General features: G+C 41.9%; 1 protein-coding gene across 5 annotated transcripts; it reads right to left on the bottom strand.

Annotated features, from left to right (window-relative positions):
- Positions 1-98: 98 nt before the first annotated feature.
- Positions 99-26,133, bottom strand: SMPD4 (sphingomyelin phosphodiesterase 4). 5 transcript variants are annotated; one of them, XM_005288586.4, is made up of 20 exons: positions 25,999-26,133; positions 24,958-25,044; positions 24,336-24,422; positions 22,896-23,038; positions 22,670-22,745; positions 21,880-21,988; positions 21,317-21,369; positions 20,504-20,655; positions 18,943-19,075; positions 16,394-16,465; positions 12,426-12,515; positions 9,735-9,880; positions 8,987-9,077; positions 6,348-6,448; positions 4,896-5,059; positions 3,836-4,041; positions 2,961-3,194; positions 1,577-1,708; positions 1,277-1,405; positions 99-520 (listed from the first exon to the last, which is right to left on the bottom strand). In XM_005288586.4, exons 2-20 carry the CDS (start codon positions 24,994-24,996, stop codon positions 194-196), a joined length of 2,484 nt encoding a protein of 827 aa, XP_005288643.1. In that variant the 5' UTR covers positions 24,997-25,044; positions 25,999-26,133; the 3' UTR covers positions 99-193. The 5 variants fall into 5 exon arrangements, with proteins under 5 accessions (XP_005288643.1, XP_005288644.1, XP_042697529.1 ...); XM_005288587.4 differs by lacking the exon at positions 12,426-12,515; XM_042841595.2 differs by lacking the exons at positions 6,348-6,448; positions 8,987-9,077.
- Positions 26,134-27,035: the final 902 nt, after the last annotated feature.

Raw genomic sequence — 27,035 nt, 5'->3', positions numbered from 1 at the left:
AGTTTATCAAAACAGAATTTACATAGATTACAGTGGCTTCTACAACCACAAACCCATCCCTCTGGCTCAACTTTAATACAAAAAAACACACTTAAAAGTTTTGAAGTGATCCTTTGCCGAAGCCTTTTAATCACGAAGCACTGTACTTTTATCCTTAAAAAGTTTGTTTTACAGTGTACACTGAAGGGAAAAATTAGTGTTGATGAGGTTTCCACCTTTCAGTGAAGAAAGTCATTACTATTGCATAAAGAAGATACCCAAGGAGAATAATGAATGTGCAGGCCAGTGGTCCAATGCAGAACCAAGATGCAATGAAGTATATCATGAACAAAGAAAGAAGAGTCCTGTAGCTAGCTAGAAATCTCAGACTGATCCTTGGTCGCCGAGAACGTCCTGACCTTTGTTTCAGTGCTGGGCTGTGCCTGCCCTTCTCTGCAAGGAATGGGTTGGTAAGATGATAGCGACACAGCCTGCCAATAAAGTCTTCCCTGGAGCAGAGAATCTCCATTTGATCAGCAAACTAAGGTAAGAAAAACAAAGTCAGTAACCGAACAAGAAAAATGTAAACAAAAATTAAAATGTGGATTTTAGGTTAACACTGAAAAATTGTTGCTTTTATGTTTTGGTTTGTATTAAGAGGACAAGACAGAGGATTATAGCAATTATAACTCAAAACTCATATGTCTTTCAAAAGTTAGAATTGTTCCAACACTAATTTACATTTGTACTGTAGTAATTCTGCTAATTTACTATTAGCGGTACAAAGCACTAAACCAACAGAAGGAAATCTGGAACAACAGTGGTGTGTACATATTATGTCAGGATACAGTGGAGAGAGGACTATCAAGTTGCAAGCCAGATCTTAAAGGAGTGAGAGGCAGGAGGAGGAAGAAATAAAAGGGTTTGGTTGGATTAACCCTTTTCCTGCTTATTTTGACACCTTGGGAAACAGAGTGTTCTTTCATTATGCTTGTATGTGCTAATATAATCCTGTGAAGGATATTCCTTCTACCTCATCTACAATGAACAATACATTTCAGTGTACTGTTTCTGATTTGGAGAGAATGTTGTGACATTTACAACTCTTGAGCAATAGGGGAAAAAAGGTGATTCCAGGCTGGAAGAAGAGCCCTATGGAATATTTGCAAACTCATGCAGAAGTCACATTAATGGTGAGAGTACAAAGCAAGTGTGTAAGTTGTACATTGACACAGGTCAGAGGGAGAATAGGAATATGCAACTGAAAAAGAGAAAGAAGACTTCTCATTACATTTACCCTTTGATTAATTGCTGAGGATAACTGGAACAACAGTCGCACTAGAGTGGCATTTTCATAACTTCTAATGGGCTGAAGATCAGTATCTCCTTGGTACTCTATCTCAAACCGTCGTAAGCCATTTATGATCTAGGAACAGGAAAGGAAATCACGTACTTTATAGATCAAATTTGAATTGCATATAAACTGGTATCTCTCCTCCCATCCCTGACAAGCTATTTATTTTGATGTAGAGGCATACACTCTGCTTTCTTAAACAGAAGCTCTAGAAGTATTGGGCTGAAAGCTTTTCCCTCTTACCTGATACCTGCCAAGAGGCGTAAGAATTAGTCCATCCTCACTCTCAATGCAGTCTGGAAGTTGCTTCTTTCCATTCTCATCCTGAGCTGCTCCACAATTCATAATCATCTGGGTCAGCTGGGCTTCATTCAACTAGTCAAAAAGAACAATTTCTTCATAATTATTCGGTTTTACAACCTTTTTCTGTTCCACCTATTTCCCCATTCACCAGCTCCTGTGCAGCCCTTGAGAACCACATAGCCAATGACCGACAACAGAACAGGTACTGAAAAAAACCCCACTTACCAGTCTACAATAATAAAAAAAAGCGACTAAATTCTTAATTGTTTTCATCAGGTGGCAAAGCCCTTGCAGACAGAAGTATTATTCACTCAGTACATCCTAGTCTTCCCATAGCTGTTGCTTAGTTCTATCTTCTCCCAGCCATGTGCAAGCGAACTTGTGTAAAATCTCTTTGCTTCCTTTCAGCTTAATGAGAGAAGCAGCCATCTTCTATTAGCTTTATCATTTTTGCATTTCTACAGCATCTTTCATTAGAAAATCTCAAAGTGCTTTAAAAACAGTAAGTCATAAAATGCCCTTTGGTAAGTAGGAAAAATATGGGATTTTTCTAAGTGGCTACTTATTGTGGGTGCCTAGTTTAACATGGCTTGGGATCAGTGTTCACTCTAATTTTTTATCTCCATGTGCGGAATGAATTTTGTTATGTGCACCAATATGGAGGTGATGTGTGACGCATCACCTTCATATTGGTGCACATAACAAAATTCATGTGGTGGAGGTGGGGCCGAAGGGTTCAGAGTGTGGGAGGGGGCTCCAGGCTGAGGGTTGGGTGCGGGGGGAGTGAGGGCTCTGGGGCTGGAGGGTTTGGGGTCTGGGACGGGGCTCAGGGCTGGGACAGAGGGTTGGGTCGCAGCAGCTCAGGGCCGGTGGAGAAGCACCTCTCCGCAGCCACAGCAGCTCCGGTGGGGCTACACTGGGCCGATGGAGGGTCTCCTTTCCCCGGCAGCTGCGGTGGGCCTGGGCCAGGCAAGTCCTGAGCCCCTGCACGGGGCTTAATACCCAGCTGCATGGCCACGCGGCTTAGAGGGAACTTAGCTTGGGATTGATATTTTCAAGTGCACAGCACCCACAACTTTAGTAACAGTCAAGAGGTTTACAGGCACTCAGCACCCCTGGAAAAAAAATGAATCCTAAAGTGTCTCAAGATGGGCACCAAAAATTGAGGTATCCAAAATGAGTGTCCACTTTTGAAAACGTTGGCCTACATGACTTGCCAATGATCACACTGCAAGTAAGTGAGAAAGCTGGAGGTAGACTGCAGGAATCCTGACTCCCATTCATGCTACTTCCCAGTGACAGCACTTGGAAGGAAGTTACATACCCGAAAGATCTGGCATAGGTACTCCTGTGCCTTCTCCAAATATTCATCTGTTTTCTTGATGCTGTCTTGCCCAATTTCATCTAGGTCATTTCCTGTATAGGAACCATTCATGTCAGAAGGGCTGAACCTAAACCAGGATAGGAAGGACTGACTAGCCATGGTCTCTGCAGAGTGGTCTGATATGGATTTTGCTGTTTGCTGGGCCTGGCCTATTAACTGGGCCAATCTTAATACCTGAAAAATAAAAGACAGGCGGATGACTAAATAAAGCAATAGAAGAAAGGATACAAGTCAGTAGTAAGCACCAGCGTGTGAATACAAGTCTGCCTGGTGACCTGACAGTCAGAACAGAATCAGCACATTCACTCCCTTGGCTGACATGGACTTGTGCTGGTAGTAGTCATATGCTCTAACTCCAATAGAATAAAGGAAATCACTGCAGCTGGGGTATTCAGAGGAATGCGAGTGCCCCTCTGTTTCCTTTGAGATGCATCTTCCTTCAGTTCACTAGCCTGCTGCTTAGGGAGAGACCCTCTCCCTCTGCTACACCATTTTTAACTGGCTTGCTGCTGGGTATTGATTATTAACACTATGAATCAGAAATACACACATTGTTGAGAGATGAAACAAGTACATGCCCATAGCAGATTGCTCCAAAGCTGCAAGCCCAGTCCACCCCACCCTTCAAGACTGGAAAGCAGTCTCTACATTTCTATTTTCACACTTGTTACGGACCTTCCAAACAGATTCTACAACCACCACCAACTCCTGATTCATCTCCTACTTTTAAAGAGCTAAAATTTCTCCCCCCTCTTACGTGATGGAGCAGATATTCAGGGGCTTACACACAGCAAGTAAGCAAGGTCATTGCTTACCAAATTCCTGACTTCTGGACCAAACATCTGCTTGTACTGGAACTCCTGTCCTTCCAGGCAGTAAACATGACTCTTCACCTTAAATGAGGCATCTGTGATTGCTGGAGGCCATGATGACAAGAAGCTCCCACCAAGAGTGGGGGTCATGAAAATTCGGTGTTGACGGTGTGGGATAACAAGTTCTGGCTCCAGGAATAACTGCTCTCCTAGAATTTGGGATAAGATGATGTGGGGTGGAGAAAACCAGGTTACACCTTCCTCTGATTTGGGGATCTAGCAATACAATTTTTTAACCACTCATTGTAACAAGGTTATTTGGGGGGAGGAGAAGGAGGGCGGGGCCCTAGTTATTAGTTCAAGTTTTCCACTGAATCTTCACTCATACAGCAGAAAGAGCTTTCACTATTACAATGGTGCATCTAAGTCTATATAGACATAGTACTTCTAGGCCATGATTGGTTGTTGGAAAGGATATTATGGTCCCTATGCCTGCCCAGCTGAGCATGTTCCAGCATCTGAAATTTTTGTTGCTTGCCTAAACCCTCTTGTTCCCCCCACCCCCACTGTACCCCAGTACGCTCAACATGCAGCTTTCAGGACATTTTGAACTGATATCTAGAACTTGGAGTGCAAGTTCTTGCTGACTTGCCATCTTGCTGAAGTCTGAGTAAATATAAATTTCTGTAGGGCATTACAAAGTTTTACTTCTGAGTTAATTAATAACTAAACTTCACAAACAATAAAGAGGTTGTAAAACACAAGGAGTTTCTGTTTACTAAAAATACTCAGCATTGTGGTTTTTTTTGTTAGTTAGAACAAATAGGAATCAGTGAGACTGATGAATGGAAATTAGAAAAAAAAAAAGAAGAAAAACTTGTATATATGTATGAAACCAATACTGTAAATAGAAGCAAAGACATCAGGTCTCTGAACTTCAATGTCACATGAGGCAGACATCGAATCCTCCAATTTGCATTTCTCCATGCTTCTGAGGCAAAAGAGTTGCCATGGGACAGACCAGGGCAGAACACTGCAAGGAGGCAACATGGTATTCAGTTACCTTTCTGGATCATTTCAGCTAGGTTGGGCTGAGCAAAGACCTTGGCTACTCGGAATACCATCAGGGCATTTTTAGCGCTGACCAAATCGGTGCGGAGAGCTCGGTTCAGAAAGCCTACAAATAGCTTGGTGTACATCAGTAGGTTCTCTTGAATGAAGGGAGCCCTGTCAAAATAACAATGGGTTTGTGAATACAGCCATTAAAATAAGGAGTAAGTATATTCAGTCTGTCAAATAAATAATCCCATAGAATATATTTTAGACCATCAACTGGAATGATCTCATCCTTTCCATTTCACACACAGACAAAAAAAATGTCCCTCCTTACTCAAGTGTTTTTAGGTACCAGTAACAATCTCTGACTTTGTGCTGGCAGATATCTAGTTGCATAAACATGCAATGGGAGGACTTCAGAAGCAAGCTGAAGCCTGAAGTGTGGTTTCTATCACTGTCTCCTGCACAATTATCCAGGAACCAGAGAAACTGGTGCTGCCTCTCCATGAAACCCACCCTCACCGCTGAATGGATTGTGCCACTATAGGTCTTAGGGAAGGAGGAGGTGCCTCAGAACAGTTGGTAAAGTCGACACCCAGTCAACTTGTGGAACTCGTTGACAGGGGATGTTGTAAAGGCCAAAACTATAACAGGGTTAAAAAAAGAAGAACTACATAAATTCATGGAGGATAGTCTATAAGCCAAGATGGTCAGGGATGCAAAACCATGCTCTGGATGTCCCTAGCCACTGATTGCCAGAGGCTGGGAGTGGACGACAGGGGATGGATCACTCGATGACCGCCTGTTCTGTTCATTCCCTCTGAAGCACCTGGGATTAGCCACTGTCAGAAGACATGATACTGGGCTAGATGGACCTTTGGTCTGACCCAGCATGGCTGTTCTTATGACCCAGGATTTTGGACACAGCACAATGCAATGAGCAGTGTAGTTTGTAATGTTGGAGCCACCCGGGAGGACTTTGTTGAACATGGGAAAGATGGTGAAGTAAAGGGAAAGACACCAAGGAGTCCACACAGAGGAAACAATGAACAGAGCTTATGTTTATCAATATAGCTTTAAGCCAAATAAATACTTTTACCCATGTCAGGGTGACGGATATGCCATCTTTGTTCTTCCTCAGCAGGAAGGCCAGTCTGGCACCTGCTGTATGAAGCAAGCTACTTAGAGTAACATGTCAGGAGGAACTGAATGGGGTAAACTAGGAAAGCAGATCTCAACCTTTTCCATTCTGTGACCCCACCTCGCGATAAAGAAAGAGGGTGCTTGGTCACAATTCCACAGTTCAGTATCCATGAACTAGATGCTTACAAGGAACAACATTTAAAACTCTGTCTTAGAATTTTGCATATGAAAATCTCGAACAGTTAACAGATGCCATCTGCTGAAGTCAGGATTAGAGTGAGCTGCAGATTCTGCTCAGGAATAATCCTCTGTTTACCATTTCTCTGATACACTGCGAGGCTGAGGCTCTGCACTCTGAAGTGGTTTCTCAGGCGCATATCTCCAGGGCTGCACGTAGCTTAACCACATCTCCAGGACCTGAAGCAAAACCACAACAACATAAAAAGCAAGTCAATTGAAGAAGGAAGCTTTTGCTTGTTTGTTTTGCTAAGTCCCTTGGGCAATGACACCCACTTTCTTAATACCAACAAAAGGCTTAAGGAATGAAAATATCTTGCAAAAGTCTCAGCCCTGAAGAGTCAGTCTTTAGTGATCATGTGCCCTTGCATCAGAGCTGAAGAGAACTAAATGCTTAGTAAAAAATCCATTAACAAAACATTTTAGGAAATGCCTGGTTGTATTGAACAAGCAGCTCACCCTCTACAATAACTGTCAAATGAAAGAGTGCTCAAGTGGCTGCCATAGAAAGGAAGATGCATCCACCAATCAAGCTGATGTACTAGTATTGGTATATGCAGTGTTGGACCCAGGATATTAGAGACAAGGCGGGTGAGATAATATCTTTTATTGACCAAACTCTGTTGGTGAGAGAGACAAGCTTTCAAGCTTACACAGTGCTCTTCTTCAGATCTAGGACACGGACTTAGGCCAGGTCCACACTACAGAGTTAGGTCAACATAAGGCAACTTACGTCGACCTCACTCTGTAAGCGTCTGCAAATTTACAATCATTGCTCCCGCCAATGTAAGTCCCCCACTATACCGACCAGTGGCAGAGTCTGGTGCTGCTTTGAGTTGGTGTGTCCTGGTCTGTTGGAAGCTTGCTTCTGATGCTGAGCTTGGAGAGGTTGGGAGGGTTGTTTGAAGGCCAGAAGAGGGGGTTCAGGAAAGATTTCTTTCAGAATGGGGTCCTCATCAAGCGTGGGTTTTAGTTGTCTGATGATACTCTGTATGGGTTCCAGTGTGGGGTGGTATGAAACAACTAGGGGTGTGTGGTTGGAGGGGGGTTTATTTCTGTATTGAAACAAGTTCTCTCGAGGTATTTGGGTGGCCTGTTCCATGATGGGATCTACTTCTCTGGTGAAGTGTGGTTATTTAGTAAGGCAGTTTTGAGCGTGTTAAGGTGTATATCCTGGACTTTCTCCTCAGAGTATATTTTGTGGTATCTGAGTGCCTAGCTGTAGATAACAGATTTCTTGGTGTGTTTGGGATGGTTACTGCCTCTATGAAGGTAGGTATGGTGATCCGTGGGAAGTTGTGGTGGAAATCTATGAGAGAGTGTGTCTGTCCAGAGGATGAAAATATCATCAATGTATCTCAGATACATTATTGGTTTCATGGTGCATTTGTCCAGAAATTCTCAAGGTGGCCCATGAAGAGGCTGGCATATTGGGGAGCCATCCTAGTACCCCTGGCTGTTCTGGAAGTGTAAAATTGTTATGGGCGAGGATGAAATCGATGAGTTCAGCAATATGTTTAGGTTGGATATCTGCAGGATGTCCGTTGTTTTGTAAATATTTGAAGCAGGCAGCTATGCTGTCATTGTGAGGAATGTTGATGTACAGTGAAGTGACATCCCTGTTGGCAAGGATGGTGTTCTGAGGGAGGTTGTTAATGTTGCAGAGTTTGTGGAAGAGGTTGGTTGTGTCTTGGAGGAAGCTGGCCCTTTGCTTGGTGAGTGGTTTGAGGATGGTTTCTATAAGCCCTAATATCCTTCCGTGAGAGTGCCATGGCCAGATATGGTGGGTCTGCCTGGGTTCCCTTGTTTGTGTACCTTGGGAAGCACGTAGAAGGTCCCCGGGGAGGGTTCTTGGGGGATGAGTTCGTAGAGTTTCTCTTGGAGTTGTTTGGGGAAGGATTTGATGATATCCTTAAATTCCTGGGTAAATTGTGGTGAGGGATCTTCTCTGAGTTCTTTATAACAGGTGGTGTCGGAGAGTTGTTGGTTGGCCACGTTAATGTAGTCATCACGGTTGAGGACTGTGCTATTATTCTGACATTTAATATCATTCACTGAAGCACCATATAGTCTAGTGAGACACATGGAGGATGGGCTGAATAGCGTTTTGTATTAATGCTTTTTCAGTCCTCCTTCTCCAACACAGCAGTGGGCACTCACACAAGAAACTACTAGGCAACAGGGGGTGAAATCTTGGCCCCACTGAAGTCCATGACAACTTTGACTTCAGTTGAATTAAGATTTCACCCCAAGAGGCTTCCCAGTGGTCTATTCTGTCCTATCTGCCAAACATGGCAACATAACTGACCCAGCCATGTCACTTCCCCCAAGGAGGAGGAATGTATATTTAAAACATCTTGATATAAAAAATTAAAGCTATATTTCTTCTCCTGGTCTGGTTAGTTACAACAAGATTAGATAGGACAAATTTATCCATAAACATACAGGTTCTCTACAAGAATAGCTTGTTCTCAGCCATAAAGGGAAAGAGAAATGAACCACCACCACATAGTTTCACCAGTATCTAAGAATTCCCCTTCCCATACCTTTCTAACTCTAGTCCTAATAAATGTTTTTTTCCCCTCTTCCTGAGGAAACAAATCATGAACAGGGAACAGTTCTACAAAAACAGTAGTTTTATCACTGGAGCTGGCCCAGTGTTTTATTAACTAACTCTGATTTTGTACGGACTCAGCAGAAATAAAAGCTGGTACATACAGCTCTGAAAGAGGCATCCAGAGGCCAGTGGCCAAAGCAATGCTGCAGGAAGATATAGAGCTTCTGCTGGACAAACCGAGGAATCACAACTCTGCAATGAGATTCAGACACAAAGACACATGTATAAACAAATAATAGATGATAAAGTAATATCTCAAACATTTAATACAGAAGTAACGAGTTTTGATAGGTTCTTTCTCAGCTGAAGAAGGAGCCGATGATTTGAATATGTCTGAAAAGTTCTAATAGTGATGCACACAACCTGCTATTCCAGGGCCAAATGCAACCCAAGTGCCTCTAAGAAGGCTGCCCAGTGTTCTCTGGTTTCTCGCTGGTGCAGTTTCAGTAACACAACTTTTCCTCCACCCAATACTGATCTGCACGTGTCCTTTGCAGAGATATGTACAGAAATTATTTCTGCACCAGTCTGACTGCTCTTCTAAACTGGCTTCAACTTTCCTCTGTTCTCAGAACAAACACTAGCACCTCTAAAGCAGTTTGATCCCCTCCCCCTTTTCTAAAAAAGCTGAAGCATTTTCCATTGTGGATACATTGTGGATTGGGAGCAACTACTTCCTTCTTTCCTATTCTGATCTGGACTCCAGCCCAAAGTGCATGAGGAGTGTAAAAGTGGGCTCTCTCATCCTCCTAATAATGCAATTTCAAGCTCTCAACAAAAGCAAAACTGACAAAGTATGTATTAATTAGTGCTTTGCATGCTCGAAAGGCAGTTTGACAGTATACCTACCTCTTGAATTCCTCCAGTGGGCTGGCTGTATGGGAATGGGCTGAGGGCGAGAGTGGCTCTGGTTTCAGGCTGTTGGCAAAAGCGTGCAGATGCTTCACGAGCAGTCTTATCACTAACACATGCTCTTCTGTGGGTTTAAATGATTCCTGGATTTAAAGCAATAGGCAGAAAGATAAGTTTTGCTTGTTAATCCTCTATGAGGGAGCTCAGCACAAAGATATTTTCACATCAGACATTTAAACAGAACAGGAGTGTCCCTACCTGTTTAGTTCTGTGTCACCCGATTTGAACAAATTATCTCCCCAAGAGAACAAGTTGCATCACAGCTCTGCCTTCAATAGCTCACTAACAGAACATCACTAAGTTTTACTTTAACTTACCCCCTCTCAGGAAAAAATAAGAATATCCATTCTTTTATTTATTATTATTAATTATTAAGTGTCTGCTGTCAGTAACACAACAGAACCATTATTATGCTCTCAGCTCACACTCTACTAAGCCTTCCTTCTTATGTGGGTGTTCTTCTGCCTCCTAAAAAAGAAAAATTCTAAAAAAGTTATGACAAGAGTAATATTTGCTTCTGTTGCTCATGCCCTGAATGATCCTGTTGCACTTAACATCAGTATAAGTTTTTTGGGGGGTGGGGGTGTCATTCAATCTTTTTACTGGAAGTGTGGGAGATGGGGAGATCAAGGATAGCCAAACACAAGTACCACAGCAACAAAAACAAGAGTGATGGAGGGTCGCACTGGGCTGCATGTGTTAGCAGCAGCTGTGAACGGAGATTTTCGGATGCTATAATGAAGCTGCATTCAGGTGAAACTTCGGAGCTGCATAGCTTGGCTACTTGGGACAGGTTGTTTTGGTTTTTTAGGATACTACTTCTTATCTTTTAAATGTGTTTAATTGTGTGTGAGCAATTCAGAACAATTCTTGGTGCTATGATGACACTTTAAAGCCCTTCCTGCTTGCAATGGATGTGGGGAAGCAGCTAACAGTTTTCATATGCTTAAACAGTTCTGAAAATTTTCTTAATACTTTTACATAGCTAGTTTCCCTCTGGGAAAAGGCTCAACTCCTGACTGATGGCAGGCGATGAAGGGCCTCTGACTGCAGCAGTGCAGTTGGATGGATCTATGCCTTCTCTAAGGGGGGCGGGGGAGGCCCTATTATTTAGGATTAATGAAAACTCCATTTGTATTCCTGCCAGTGTCCATCACCAGTGGAAGTGAGGCTACAAAAGGGGTCACACCAGTTGATAGGTGGCTGCGAGTCAGTTAGTCTGAAGGAGAAAATACCTAACAAAGACATCTTAGGTAGGGTCTTTCTGGTGCTATGAACTTAGGCCAAGATTTTCAAAAGTGGCTAGTGATTTTGAGTGCCCATCTTGAGACCCTTATCGGGTCTGATTTTCACAAATTGCTGAGCACCCACCTTCTGAAAATTCAGGCCCCTTTAAGGAACCTCAAACTGGGCACCCAAAATCACTAGTCACTTTTGAAAATCTTGGCCATTGACTACCTCCAAGAAAGCATTCTCTCTTGTTTTATATGAGTCTTCAACTGTTTGTATGGTTGCATTTAACTCCAGTGTTCATTTTCACACTAACAAATCCTCTGTCACTTAAAAGCTATTTGACAGGCTAATTTCCTCATAACCTGGATCACCAGCATCACCACAAGCATTGTTCTTTAAAGCTAAAAGGCAACTTCTATTCTCCCCACTCTTTCCAAAAGCTCTTGACCTCCAGCCCTAATTTGCAGGAATGTTCGCCCAATCATTCCTCCCCTCACCCAGGAAGGTGGAGAAAATACATATTTCACATAAGTTTAAGAACAACACTATGGACTGGCATGATGATTTAAGGCTATAAAACAATGCACTGGGTAGTCGATTCTTATTTTCCTTCTTAAGCAGTATGTTGATTAATAGTAAAAGTGTTCATGCTGCCTAGGCAAAAGCAGAGGACTAAGTGGTTAAGGCAGGGAGAATTCATACCAACGTTAACTTGCCTTTATGGACTGTGTGCCCCACCAAATGAGGAACCAGTGAGTAAAGGGCTGAAATAGGGAGGATGAACCCAGGAATCTGTTCCAACAGGAATGGCTTTGCAGGCACGTCCTGAATAATCCGCAAACGTGCAACCCACATATCCCTTTGTGAAGTTAGCCAATCAAGCTCAGGCTGCCAATATTAATTTAACACTGTCCAGCTGTGTTTCACTGGAAGTGTAGAATGTTTGTTTACGTTACCTACCTCTCTCATTAGGGGTACAGCCATGCAATCTCTGATCTCCTCTTCCCTGCAAGATTCATTTAAAGGAGCAGTACATGACAGACAAAATTCTGCCATTAGCAAAGCAAGTTGTTGGGCCAAGGAGATATTAGCACAGTGTCAAATGTTTCTGTTTAAATCCATTAAAAGAGATGCATCTTTTAAAACGGGGATCCCAATTGGTCCTTCTAATATGTGCTATACATCTAACATCCTTTTCCAAGGTGTTCATCAGCATCTCTCAGTATCTGCTGCACCGATCTTTACCAAATATTGTTTCAGTGGAACTAATCTCTGAATCATCTTGCAAACCTGCTGTACAGCTGCCTTTTCTGCTAGTGCCAATTAATACACTTTGCAGATAACATGATGAAACAAGATTTTTGAAAAAGAAACAAAATGAAAAGATGGCAATACTTGGTATGCGTGGAGGGCCTGGTAGCCGGATTGGGCAGGACTACTGTGGTGTGTACTGGAGATACTGAGTCGGTAGTGGAGAACCTCCAGCTGAGAGACAACAGAAACAAAAAGGAAGGAAAGAGGGAGAGAAAAGAGCAAGAGAAAAAAAAAAAAAAAACAAGAAACAGTGTGAATGATCCAGAGAAAGGGTTGTGGGGGGAAAAAATGGAAGTCACAAATACAGTCAATGACAACATATCACAACAGCTGCAGCCACAGTATCCTCTTCTCCTTCTGTATTCAGTTGCTTGATTCCACAGGTACCTTGACCCTCATCAAATTGGGAAAGCAATTGACAGGACATTGTTGTTGGGTTCACAATTAACATTAGTGGGTTGGGGGGAAGCTCGGATTGAGTCGGCTCGGTCTCTGCCTCTACCACAAAAGCAGCAGGCTTGTATCAGTGACTTAACAAGCCGTGCATAGAGACACACAGCTTCTGCCAAACATGTTGAGGAAATCTTAGGCTCATGAAACTAAGTCCAACCTCTCCACTTGAAAACAGCTAACCTGCAGGACAGAATAGCTGAATATAGGGATTAACATGTGGAATGCTTTGATGTGGGGCACAAGCAATCATTTTTCTGGAAACACTTACTTCCAAACTAGTATTATGAAAGCTATTGTAAAGCTATCCCTTAGCCTGCAGTGCACTGGCAGACCAAGGTTTGGGATTCTTGCTTGTGTGCCAGTGAGAATCAGAGGAGCCAATACAGGGACATATCTTTCCCCAGGGACATGGAGGGTGAAAAGGTAAAGAGTTGATTGCACCGCTGTGAACCTCTCCAATTAATTGCAGTATTGACAATCACCAGATAGGAGCCTCCATGCTTTGTTTTTCTAGTTAAAGGCGAAATACTATTGATGGAAATTCAAATCTGTGGAAAGTGAATAGGTCTCAAAGAGAGAATGGCCTCTACTATTAGGGGGGGGGGAAAAAACCACTAGAAAAAAAACGCCCAACCAAACAAAAAGACAAGCTTGTTATAGAGATGGCTTGCTGAAATAGAAACACGGCCATTAAGGTTCTAGGCGAGTGCCAAGATCTTCCCAAGTCTCAACCACACTCCTCCTTGGACAGGAAACATTTTCTAAAACTAATCAATATAGTGGTGAAGAGGATACTGTAGCCACATTGACATGTATGGAATAAATAAAAAAAATCAAAACAAAATCCACACCTAAACAGAGACCCAAATCAACAATATCAGGCATCTAAACTAACTCTCCGTCTCACACCTCCTCTAAGTTTATCTGTTCCTTTCTCCTCTATTTTCAATTCAGTTTTTCAGATTTATTCTGCTTTGCTTCGACACTGCTAAGAGAGCGGTAGCAATGCCACTGCAAGCTCCCCAACAGCAGAGCCCATCTTCTGCTATGGTAATTAACTCCCCTCCCATTTGCTGCAGCAAGATCTAGGCACCTGCAGAGTGCCACACATGCAATTGTTACTGAGATCTGCGATCCCTGGCAATGTAAACACAACAGGCTTTACACAGAACCCTGTTAGATACTGACCCTTTAAAATAAATCAAATCATGACAAAGCAGAAGCTAAAAGGAAAACAGATACTGCACACCTGGCCCACACTGAGCAGCTGCAAAACAGACAGAGGAAAGGAGAGTACAATAGAAAGGGGGAAATATGAAATTGAATCAAGTTGAATTAATGGGGGATCATCAAACCCAGCATAACAGTGTCAACCTCAGGCTCACTCCACATCTGGGAGCAATTTCAAGCAGAGTAATCACAAAGGAAAGTAATTATTCTTGAAGCAAACTCTCTACTGGCTCCTCGCCATACCTCACCCCCACCCTTTTATTACTGACATAAAAGAGATTCTTAATGACATGAATCATTCTTAGGATCTGCCTGTTTCTTCATACGGGGCAATGGGAAATGACAGAGCTGGGATCCTGCATGGCCCTCCCAGACACCCCATGTTTTTCTGCTGAGGGAAGGTGCATCAAGTTCTGTGGAACGCCATCCCAGCCCCGCTCTTTACAGGAGAGTTTGTAGCTAGAGACTTAAAATAGCACATTTAAAATCATGAATGGGCCCAGGTTCTGAGATCTTCTGTGGCACTGACCATCCCTCTGCTCCACACATGCAGAAAGGTAAACGGAAACAGGGGAAGACACGTGGTCATTATTCACTTTACTTTTTTAAAGTTTATGAATTCTTTAGATTGGCAGTCAAAAGCCTCAATTAAAAAAAACCCTCTGAATACCAGAGAAATGTAAATTTTGCAAGTTCTAGTTTCTCACTCAAGTCTGAATGACTGATAAGCTTCACTAGTTTTTTTCAACTAATCGAGATAAAACTCTGGTCAGTTAAGTACTCACTGCTTGAGAGATAGTGCTGTCTCCACACCTTTCAAAGTCTTACATCTCAGAGTTCTGGAGGAGGGTTCCTTTTTGGATGGGGATGCCACTTCCCTGCCCTTGTTTTCTATCCTGCAACCCACCCAAAAGCAGGAGGATTTCATTCGTCTACATGCCCATAACTAGTGATTCTTGGGAAATAATCAGGGACAGAAGTAGAAAGCCATCAGGCAGCCACAGCCTCAATCTTCGCCTGATCAGTGCATCTGGGTGGGAGCCTATGGTGGCAAAACTCCTTTAGGCACTACCCATACATTTCCACAGCATAAGTCACACTGTTTTATGAGCACTAAGAAATCATCGTCGTCGTCATCTGCCTGGATGCTGCTATAACATTAGAAGACAGTGTCTCAGCAACAGAGGGTGAACAGAGGAGAGAAGTTTAAAGCGATGCATTTTTTTTACCTAAACATAAAGCTGCATGCATAAAGACTATGCAGACAGAGAACAAAGGTACTTAAAAGCAAAGCCTTTCCATCATCGGTGCATAGCCATGCTGCTGGGGTTCCTGAGTGGAGACCTACCATCTTTATTAAGAGTTTGCAATTTGAGCTCAAATCTTTTTTTTTTTTTTTTTTAAATAAAAACAGACAAACTCACCACACTTAGATCTTCAACATTCTTCCCTAACAAAATATTTGTTTTATAACCTGATGAAGTGAAGGCTCAGAATTTCCCAGTCAAGTAACTCTCATCTTACTCCTTCACACATGAACAAGCCTTTAGTAACTTTTGCATTTCTTCCCCACTGGGAATCCTGAGAATCATCAGTCCCCCGGCATTTTTCCAAATTCCCTCAAATCTCAGCACTCCCAACTCTTCTGATACCAGGTTCCCCTTTAAGCACATCAGTTTTATTCTTGAACAGCTAGAACAAATGGCTTGTAATCAATGTAAAATCTTATTTAATTAAGACCTTATAAGAGATCCCAAAGTTACATATACACAGAAAGCACCTCAGCCACCATTGAAATGCAGCACACATTTAACAATGCCGGTTTCTGGCGTAGGAAATATAGAATACGCTTTACCCAATTATAACTATAAAGACAGTTTATGAAAACCCATTGAAATTGGATTTAGGCTAAAATCTTTGCTCTTGAAAAACATGCCACTGGATCTTCAAATGACTCATTAACTCCTCAGTAACACCATCAGCTGCAGAAACCAAATTTAGGTCTCTTGTAATGCCATGTTGACATTTTTGTGGGGGATTTTAACAGGGCATTTTATACTGAAGTCTTACCAGTAGTTACTGCTCCAACTACTATGAGCAGTAGCATTGATTGTTATGACTGTTCCACAAAGTCAACTTTATATATATTTAGCTATTGCAACAAAGGCAAATTTGGATGACACAAGCACTTGTTCACAACATCTTTTCATCACTGCAGTTTAGAAGCTCTGATGTATGCTTTTAAGAACACTCCTTTGTAACCATCCACTTAAAAGTCCTCCATAAGATGGGAAGTGACAAAGGTTCACCCCAAGATAAGAAGCCAACAAGCAAGAGACACCAACGAATGAAGCACAGGCTATTACCTTCACATGAGGGGACTGCATTTTCTGATACATTTCCAGTGAGTAATGGTGAAGCCACATTTCAACAAAAACCTGCAAAACAACAAATGTTTTCTCAGCTAGAGGAAAAGAGGGGAAACCCAGGAATAGCCAGTCACAATCTGCCTTTGATTAGCCAAATTGAAGTCTGTTGTACATCACTCAACAAAAGACTATGTTATACTTGTAAAATAGTGTGAGCATGTACTTAGAGATGTTTCCGTTTTTACGGACTTGGTTCTTTCCAAGTTCACCTTTACTAAATTATTACATTTAGTGAGATAAGTCTGAACCACACAGTATAATACTATCCCTAAGTATTATTTCACAATATCTGCAATCACACATCTGTATAGTTACACTGCATGTTGCAGTTATGAGGCCAAAACTTCTCCCAGTTACACACATGCAAACCCATCTACTGTATTTCACTGTTGTTACACAGGTGCAAGAGCACTTTGCACCCCACGAAGGTGTATGTTTTCTTTTCTCAATATTTTTAAGGCCCATTATGTTTCTGCCATTACTTGTATTATCACTGAACGCACTCTCTCTCTATTTGTTCTTAGGAGACTATTATACAATACAAGTCAAAACACCTCGTATAAATACAAGAAAAGTAATAGGACAAGCTACAGCTACCATATAGATCATAAAGTCTGAGGAATTGTAAACACAGTTCTGAAAAGTTGAAAGAAGAGTTCCTCCTTTAGCTCACACAGCAGAACACTCATCTGGGAATACCAGTGATCCAAGTTTAGTAGCTTTCATTTATTAACAGGCATGTCTGTTTAATAAGAATGTGTGTGTCTGTCTCTCTCTCTCAAGGGAGATGGGAAAAGGCTGCAAGTGAACTACATAACGAGCACATCACACATTTCCTATAGGTATTACTTATCCATCCCTGAATTCAAATACCTTAGCAGAATAACCTATCCCTTTTGACTCTTCCGTGTGTTTTCATTTCCCTTCCAACTTGCTTTAAGAATAAAAGCCCCAATGATCAGTTTAATCCCGGAGTAGGCAACCTATGGCACGCGTGCCAAAGGCGACACGCGAGCTGATTTTCAGTGGCACTCACACTGCCCGGGTCCTGGCCACCGTCCAGGGGGCTCTGCATTTTAATTTAATTTTAAAAACCTTATTTACTTTACATACAACAATATATAGTTTAGTTATATATTACAGACGTATAGAAAGAGACCTTCTAATAGTGTTAAAATGTATTACTGGCACGTGAAACCTTAAATCAGAGTGAATAAATGAAGACTCGGCACACCACTTCTGAAAGGTTGCCGACTCCTGGTTCAATCCTTTAGAGTCTAAGAGCCTTGAAGCAAAACCGAACATAAGATTAGGTTTCTTTAGGCCAAGATACGTCAATTCCAGTGAAATATTCAATTATTTGTTAATCGAGAGAGAGTGGTGAGCAAAGCACGTGGGGGAGATGCAGGCACAGACTTCAGTGGATGACTCCCTGACACTGCTGCTTTATTAGTTAGATTGTGATAGCACCCAAAATGTGTTAGGCAATTTCCTCATATAGAGAAAGACGTCGTCCCTGATTGGAAGAACTTACAGTCTACACAAAGACCTGGGTGTGGCAATGGGAGGAATCATTTTAATTTTTTTCCCCCACTACCTGTCTGGTGACTGGAGTGAGGGGGAGGAAATGAACAAGAACCACATCACTTACACTCACCCATAATATAGAGCAGCTTTATTTGAAAGAGAGACATTATCATTATCACCATACCACAAAATAAAGCTACATTGACAGCTTTTTTTTTTTTTTTGAGGAGAGATGAGATCCTTATCTTCTGAATTCTAGGAATTATTTTTAAAAATTGATTCTTGCTTGCTTGCTTGCTTGTCTAAACTTAGGTCTAATTTAGCAAGCAATTCTCCCATAATGTTGTTAATACTTTGGATAGAAGTCATCACAGAAATGCAAATAACTCAAAACATTAGTGAATTAATTCTCATAGCCACCTGTAAGATAGGTATTACCCCCCCAAACTGAGGCGCAGAGATTAAGTGTCTTGCCCAGAGTCACACAGGAAGTTTGTGGCAGAGCCAGGAATAAACCTACAAACTCCCAACTCCCAGTCCTGTGTTTTAGCCACAAGATCATTGCGCATACACTATGGTAGCTTACACTGTACAATCAATATTTCAGTTTGGCATTGGGGCATTATATCAGGTTTTGAATAAATTCCTAGATCCTGATATTTCTCTCCCTAAATAAAGAGCGACTTAATCTGGTGTAAGTTGGATGAGACTCAGGCCCCTAAAATCCAAAGAGTGGCAACAGTTGCTTAACAACTTAGCAGTGCCTTTTTATCTTATGTTTCTTTATATTATGTTAATAGAAAACAACAGCTGCACTGCTAAGTTCCATTAACAGACTGCAAGCTAGAGAGGAATGGAAAAGCAAGCTGATCTTTACTTAGGAAAAAAGAGATTTACCCGCAAATTAGCTTTTTCAGTCATTCTAACTTTAAAAATATAAGAAAATTAATCGGACTCACTTTAAGCACTGTTTCTGATCTCCAGATCTCTTGGGAAGCAGGATCAGCATTCACTGAAGGCTGATGGGCAATGTGCCGTTTCAGCAGACTAGTGTGATGTATGCCATAAGAAGTGAAAGGCACTGCTGGGGATCTTTAAAGAGAAGTTTATATAAATACTGAAGTCAATGGGCCTCTGTACAGGGACAGAGGTCATAAATTGTAACCACAAGGACATAAACTGGATAAGAGTTTGTGCTAAATAAATCTGCGTAATTAGAATTTAAAAAATTAAGCAAGAGGTTGCAATTACTAGCCACAGCATAAGTGTCCAGTGCCTATTTTCATTTATTATTTTACGCAAACCACACACTACATTCTGCAGTACACTATTTTATTTAGCCAGTCTCCTATTCAATTTTACTGTGAGGTTAGACTTTCATTAGGCAGCTAAATCTTTAGCAGACTTCATTTAATCTAGTTTAAGGTTGAAGAAAGCCTGAGGGAGAGCTTTTGGGAGTCACTCAAAATGCGATAGTTAAAAAAAGCCACAATAATATATATTTGAGTAAATAAACATTTTGATGATAAATACAAGACATAAAAATACCAAATTCAAAATTAGTCTTACAAAATTGTACATTCCCACTCATCCCAGATGAGTAAGATATCAGTTTTATCATTATTAATCATTGTAAAGGGCAGACAAGTAGATTTTGTACATGTGCCAGTAAATTTTCATGTCAATTTTGCAAGGCTAATTGAAGAGCATAAGTTAAAACTACAAACAAGCTCAAAAACTTTTAGTAAGAGATTGAAACTCTTTCCTTCTCAGTGTGTGGCTCAATAAATCAACATATAAAGTTATGCATAGTCTGTCACCTAAACTTTGATAACCCTGTTATACGCTGGATAGTAAAATAAAAATTCCACCCAGGCTTTGTATACCAGATGAAGTAAGAAACCCGCAACAACTGGTAGCTTGCAAGGAAACACTGACACATTCTTAACTAGAACATGTAAGATTATAGCAGTAGAGAAGACTGAAGCTGGCAACATCAAAAAGTTAAAACAGAAGTTACTGTTTGCCAAAATTGTCTGGAGTCAGCAGCAAAATTGTTAGAATGTGAGAGGTTCCTTCAGCTACAGCCAAGACCAATTCAATTGCTCCCTGACTGCCCGCATATGCATTAAGTGGTACAAGCCACTCCTGGGTGGATGGTGAGTGTGTCCCACACTAGTCAGAGCATATAGCAGGAGCCATAATTAGTGGTGTTGAATGAAAAAAATCCAACAGCTACAAACCATATTTAGAACTCATCTCTGGCTCTACTACTGCAGGCCAGCAAACTTTCAGGATAAAAGTTTCTCAGCTTTCAGTGACCCCCATATTATATCCTCCATTATAAGACTACTATACAGGTACAATCATATTTATTTTATGTATGGATACACACAATATAAAAATGGTGGCATTTTCTTACATTATCAGTGGCAAGAATTCATCATTGAAGCAAGCCAGTTTTTGTGAGCATTGCCCATGCAGTCTAGCACTGATAACGCAAGTTTACCAAGTCATTACCTAGGAGCAGGTGAAGGGATGCCCCCCCCAGGATTGGAAGAAGGTGGAGGAAGAACACTTCCTTCTGTGGGAAGAAACCATTTCAGGTATGTGTCCACCAGACTGAAGTAAGCGCTGTTTGAAGGGCTGACATGATGGGTGGTGGGAGAGTTCTGGAATATATATACACAGCATATAGCTACAATAAGACAATACACATGCTGTCACAATAAATCACTGGGAACAGGGATTTCGGGACCTGATGAATTTCATTCTGGGTCTGATGCAGGAATTACTGGATGAAATTCTATGGCCTGTGTTATGCAAGAAATCAAACTGGATGTTCATAGTGTTTTATTCTAGCCTTAAAGATCTGCATTTTCATGAGCTCTTCGGGAATGATTCAGTGTACTGAATCACACTTCACATCTGACAGCAACATTAGATACTGCTAAAAACAAGGAAAGTTTAGTGTGCAATATAAGACTGCCATGTCTATTGTTTGTACAACAAAGGACGAATGATGATCAACATGCTCAGCAGGTATAAAGTAAGAGTGCACAGAACTGAAATTTCTATACCTCATTCATCCTCAGCCAGCAACAATGGAATGCAGCACTGAGAAGAGGAAGATGTTTACAATTATCTACATGTGTATCATCACTGCCTATGTTTTCATCATATCAAATGGTATTTATAAGGCAACAGGTGCAAGTTTCAGTTTAACTGGGTTCTTGCATTTAGAGAAGAGATGGAAGCTTTCAAAGTGCAGTGAAGAAATAGTTTGTCAGAATGATGCTACTTTAAAGGGAAAAAAGCATTAAATTTACTTACCCTCTGTGTGATAAGGCTTATTGCAAAGTAAAACATGTAATATTCAAATGGATCTGGAGAGACAGAGTCAAGGATACAATAAGTACAGCTTATTGGAAACATGATATGAATTATTGGCCGTTTAAATCTTCAGTATCTCAGTGCTAGTTTTAGAAGACTTTCTAGAGCTCAACGGCAAGTTCAGATTTGATCTTTTGCTCTCTTCCCAAGGTGTTTATTACACACTGTCTGGTAGTTTAGGTTTTTTTCTCCCTACCAAACAATCTAGAAATATTTATGAAACATAAGGGGTGATATCCTGGGCCCACTGAAGTCAAAGGGAGTTTTGCCATCAACTTCGATGAGGCCAGAATAGAAGTTTTCAAACATTCGAGATTTCAATGGACGACAAGTTTAAGTCTAAACATTCCCCTACTGTGTTTGCAATCTGAACACAGCAGCACTGGACTAAGGCACATCACTGTACGCAAACATCAGAAATGGATCTTGCTTTCTCAGTTTTAGTCACTTAAAATATTAAAAGGAATTAAAAAATATAAACCCTTCAATTGTCAAAAGGATACTGAGGGCCAAGTTGGAACCTACGCCTCCAGATGGAGGGAACTGGACTTTGTTGTGGTATAGTGAGCATTCTGGTAGGACTCGCTCTTGCATGGAAGCCTTCACGGGGCCCTGAAAAGAGAGGGAGTAATGAGATACCTACACCAGTCTACTAAGAATATGTGAATGAGTTTTTGAGGATGTATTCTTGTATTGGACTGTAAAAAGATGTCTGGTTCTTTGTTCTAGATTGTGACTATCTGGTTGCAATGGAAAAGTTATTTCACGAAGCTTCCATGGACAGCTGTTTTCCTACAACCATAAAGTGCTATGTTCCATAACCAGGAGGACAGTTAATCTTCACTAAACTTACAGGAATGAAGTGTCTGAGAGATGTGAGATGTTGTTAGAGGTGGGGATGCTTTCCAACAAGTTTGGAAGAGAAGTTTTAAACTCCATCTATTGGTAATCAAGACAAAAATAGTCTAGTGCCTATTTTGGTGAACAAATAATAAAAAAGAGAAGTGAAATTTCTCAGTTGAACAGCACAAAAGTTTGCTGATAGTAACACAAGCTAACAGCACAACTTCTATTAAAATCCATCATGACAATGAATGCTCTGCCTCTAACAGCTCTCTGAAACAATCAATAATCTAGAAATCCCATCTCCAGAGCCTGCTATGCTATGAAACAGTAATTAAAATACTACGGTGGCAGGTCCTATCCTGAACTCAGAGTATCTGAGTAAGTAACATTCCAACAGGTGCAACACCAAAATAATTTTCTCGTACATAACTTTTAACAGTTACTTACCGGAAGATAGGAGACTGGGAATTCATATCTGTACTCCTCAGCTTGGAGTTTGTAAACCAGCTTCATCATCGGGCCACTGTAAGCAAGGATGAGGAAAAACACAGTGAGCATCTTTTTTCTTTTTTGGCCCCTTTGTAGCTGAATGTTTACATATGAGGAAACATATCAAATACTGGTTTATTAATTCACCGTGAATTTTTCACTGCTCCGAAGTTAGCACATTTACCTGGGATCCAGGAAATCCAGGGCAATAGCATACTCTGTAGGATTCGCTCTTCCGTGCAAACAGCGAAGATTCCAACCTATGATTATGCCATCCAGACTACCAAAAATATTCTCCACTAGCCATGGGAAGATGGCATGCAGTTCCTACAGGAAAACAACCAGAAAAAGGAGTGGAGTCATAATAGATAAATAAAATTTTAAAAAAGAAAGATTACTGTTCATGTGTAGATTCTTTGTCTGAAGAGCCTTAATTTCAGACATCTGAATGCAAGAAATTTCCACCAACTACAGTCAATATATGCATAATTTTTGTTATTTCCAGGACACACTTCTATGTGCAGAACATTCAGTGGAAATAATTTAAAGAAATTTAAACGCAAACATATATCCCCCCTTGATGTGAAGTTGGACTCTGCCTGTTTTCTAAATCCTTTCTTCCCATAATTTTACAGACTGGACATAAGAACGGCCATAATGGGCAGACCAAAGGTCCATCTAGCCCAGTATCCTGTCTTCCAACAGTGGCCAATGTCAGATGCTTCAGAGGGAATGAACAGAACAAGTAATCCCATGTTACCTATTCCCAGCTTCTGGCAAACAGAGGCTAGGGACACTTCAGAGCATGGTTTTGCATCCTTGCCCATCCTGGCTAATAGCCACTGATGGACCTATCTTCCATGAACTTCTCTAGTTCTTTAATGAACCCTGTTATAGTCTTGGCCTTTACAACATCTTCTGGCAAAGAATTCCACACACTGTGCATTGTGTGAAGAAATACTTCCTTTTGTTTGTTTTAAACCTGCTACCTATTAATTTCATTTGGTGACCCCTAGATAACACTTTCTTATTTACTTTCTTCATACCAATCATGATTTTATAGACCTCTATCATATCCCCCATTAGTCGTCTCTTTTCCAAGCTGAAAAGTCCCAGTCTCATTAATCTCTCCTCATATGGAAGCTGTTCCATACTCTTAATCATTTTTGTTGCCCTTTTCTGTACCTTTTCCAATTCCAGTATATCTTTTTTGAGATGTGGTGACCAGATCTGCACACCATATTGTTACCATAAAAGTTTTCAATCTAGAGCGATTAAGGTGATAGAAAACTTCATTCTTTATTCCTAGACTACTATGTTCCAACTCAACTGGTTAGTATCAGTCATGTGTCACAACTTAAAATATTAGTGTCCTCATATTTGGCATTTCAGTAGAGAATAAGAAGTATGATTAGGAAAGTGATCAATTAAAATTTGGAGTTTTGTAACTACTGGAAAAGTTAAGTAACTTTTGAGAAACTACTGAACTCATAAAACTTCATATAAGAATATTAAAACTCTTTACAAAGGCAGGAATAAAGAAAAATATTTTTAAAATAATATTTTTATAACTCCACTGAGGTATAGCTCAGACTACATTCATGAAAAGGTAGCTGCTCTGTACCTTGGCAGGAAAATCTTCAATGACTATCTCCAGATCATGGCACCTCTGAGCAAAGGGCTTGTTCATGCAATCTGCCTTCAAACTGGCCTGTTATAGACAGAAACTGAAATCAGATCACTTCTTCAAGAGAAAGTAAAAAAGGCAACACTTGTAAAGATCTTGGCAGAGAATTCTCTAGTTACAGTGTTCTATATTGCTCTTGTAAAAAAGCAAGGGGATGTCATTGTTTCCATCATAAGATTTATCCTAAACATAAGTATTTTTTAACTCAAGAAATATCTCAGATAGTTTTTTTTACCTACTTGGATCTACATCACAAGTTTTAAATTAAAGAGCAAGTACTCAATTTGTGACCATTTAAGTGCTATGAAAATAAGACTACATGACATTTAGAATGGTCAACACACATCAGAGTATTTGAGAAGAGGAGCTGGAACTTTCTCAGTGCATTTCCACAGAATGCTTTCAGATTTTATGCTATGCATTCTGCTTATAGAGAAACTGTCAGGAATTAATATGTGGAGGATTAAATTTTCAAGTGATTATTTTGCAATTCATTAGTCAAAAGCACTATCACCACAAGACTTTCCTAATGCCAATAACCATCTGTACTGGCACTTACCAATAGGAAGCTAGGCTGTTGTAAGTGAGGGACAGCCATAACGGTCTTTCTACAATACCCCAAAGGAAGCGTGGTCTCAGGAAACCACTGCAAAGAAAAGAGAGAGAAACATCTAAGTGAATATTAAAATCTCATGTTATAACACTGCTACAACTCACTTTCTGATATGTTCATGTTTATGCATGAAAACAGGCAAAATGTATGTGTATTATGTCTATGTGACTGGGGAGCTGGAGTAAACCAAGGCAGATCCCTGACAAAGGTGACTACACTGTATTTCCCCCATAGTTGATAACACTGCACAGTTTCATAGAAATAATACAGTCCTGTCCAAATAAACATAACTGGGGGATGGGGGAGGATGCAAAAAGAGCCTCAGTTTAATTAGCAACAGAGGGTCCTTTTTACAGATTCAGACTAACACGGCTACCCCTCTGATACTGAGTTTAATTAGACTGCAGCCAATGCAGGGGAACAAAACCATCTCTAGGGGACACAACCTGTAGGACATGGACTGTATGACGTGTTTATGGAAGCACCAGTCCAGCAAGAGAAAGAAGACACTATCCAGATGTGAGATTGTCTACAAATAGCTCATGCTATAGCCCCCCCGAGGTGGTGGCTGCTGACACAGGGAACACATTACCACCAACGGCTGTCTCTCAGGAAAGAACCCAGAAGGGACCAAGAGAAGCAGGATCCTGGAAGGTTTTATGTCTGTTGGGGAGCGGTGGGGCTGAGACCCCGCCAGGGGGCTGGAATTGGGGGCCCTGCTTACACCCTCCACCCTAGTGCTGAGACCCCTCCAGGGGGCTGGATATTGGGGGCCCTGCTTACAGCCTCCCCCCAGGACTGAGACCCCCTCCAGGGGATGGATATTGGGGGCCCTGCTTACACCTTCCTCCCTAGGGTTGAGACCCCGCCAGCCCTGCCCCCAATCTCCAGCCCGCTCTCCCGGGAGCCGGACCCGGGCGGGAGGGGGCGTCTCCCCACCTCGCGCGGGAGCCTGTACCCACCCCCAGCCCAGGGGAGGCCCCTCACCTGGCCCCGCTGCCCCGTCCCGCGCTCTAGCACCCCGGACCATTTTCAATCCGCCGCCGCTTCCCCCTCCCCTCGGGACCGGCGCTGTCGTTAGACGTCATCCCCTCTCGGCGCGTTGCAGTGACGCACTACCCCCCCCGGCTGGCGGGAAAGCAGCCCGCGGTGCAAATACCGGCGCCTGGCCTCTCGTGGGTGGCTGCTGCCTGCGTCATGGGGCTCCCCAGCCACCAGGGCCCGCAGCGCCGCGGCAGGGCAGGAGGAGGCACCCGGAGGCAGGGGAGCAGCCTGCAAGCCAGGGCTTCCCTGCGGGAGGGAGCCGGGGCTGCTGCAGGGGGGAGCGATTGTTCTTATGTGTATTATTGTAGGGCCTACAGGCCAGGACCCCGTTGTGCTAGGCACTCAACAACAAATCCCAGCGCGGGCCCCGCCTAGGGTGACCAGATGTCCTGATTTTTGGTTTTTTTTCTTATATAGGCTCCTATTTCCCCCCCCCCCCTCCTGTCCTGGTTTTTCACAGTTGCTGTCTGGTCACCCTAGCCCCGCCCCAAGCAGCACACAGGCACTCAAGCCACAGGAGCCCTGTGCAACCTCCAAGGAGCTGCAGGGCCATTGGGGGTCCCCACTGCTGTGCCCGCAGCACTGGGGTCTGCCCTTCGCTGCAGAGACAGCGATGGGGAGGCAGAATAGTGCTCAAACATCACAAGCTAGGCTGCAAAATCCTAAGGTGGGTTTAAAAAAAAAATGAGATTTTAAAAAACAAAAAGTTTTTTTGGGAGGTTTTTATTTGCCATCTGGTTTTTGAGCCTTTAAGTTACACTCAGATCATGTTTTTAACTTGTTCTCTGCAACGATGAGAGCTAGGAGCAATGTTTGTTTGTTTGTTTAATGGAAGATGAGATTCTTCCATAATCACTTCACTCCAGAAACCGAGGCTTTAAGAGAAATACCATCTATTTCAGGGGTGGGCAAACTACCGCCCACGGGCCATTTTAATCCGGCCCTCGAGCTCCTGCTGGAGAGTGGGGTCTGGGGCTTGC

The sequence above is a fragment of the Chrysemys picta genome, chromosome 15, assembly GCF_011386835.1.
Source record: "Chrysemys picta bellii isolate R12L10 chromosome 15, ASM1138683v2, whole genome shotgun sequence".
In the NCBI taxonomy this organism is placed as follows: Eukaryota; Metazoa; Chordata; order Testudines; family Emydidae; genus Chrysemys; species Chrysemys picta.
The sequence above is the reverse complement of the archived record's forward strand: the minus strand, read 5'-3'. Positions and strand labels throughout refer to the sequence as shown.

Bases quoted from the DNA above. Each gene is read 5' to 3' on its own strand.
- SMPD4 (XM_005288586.4), bottom strand. From the start codon at position 24,996: ATGGCTGTCCCTCACTTACAACAGCCTAGCTTCCTATTG. The intron at 4,042-4,895 runs GTAACTGAATAC...CCCAAATTCTAG, and splicing joins AGCTGAAATGATCCAGAAAG to GAGAGCAGTTATTCCTGGAG. The intron at 1,406-1,576 runs GTAAGAGGGAAA...TCCTGTTCCTAG, and splicing joins CGCCTCTTGGCAGGTATCAG to ATCATAAATGGCTTACGACG.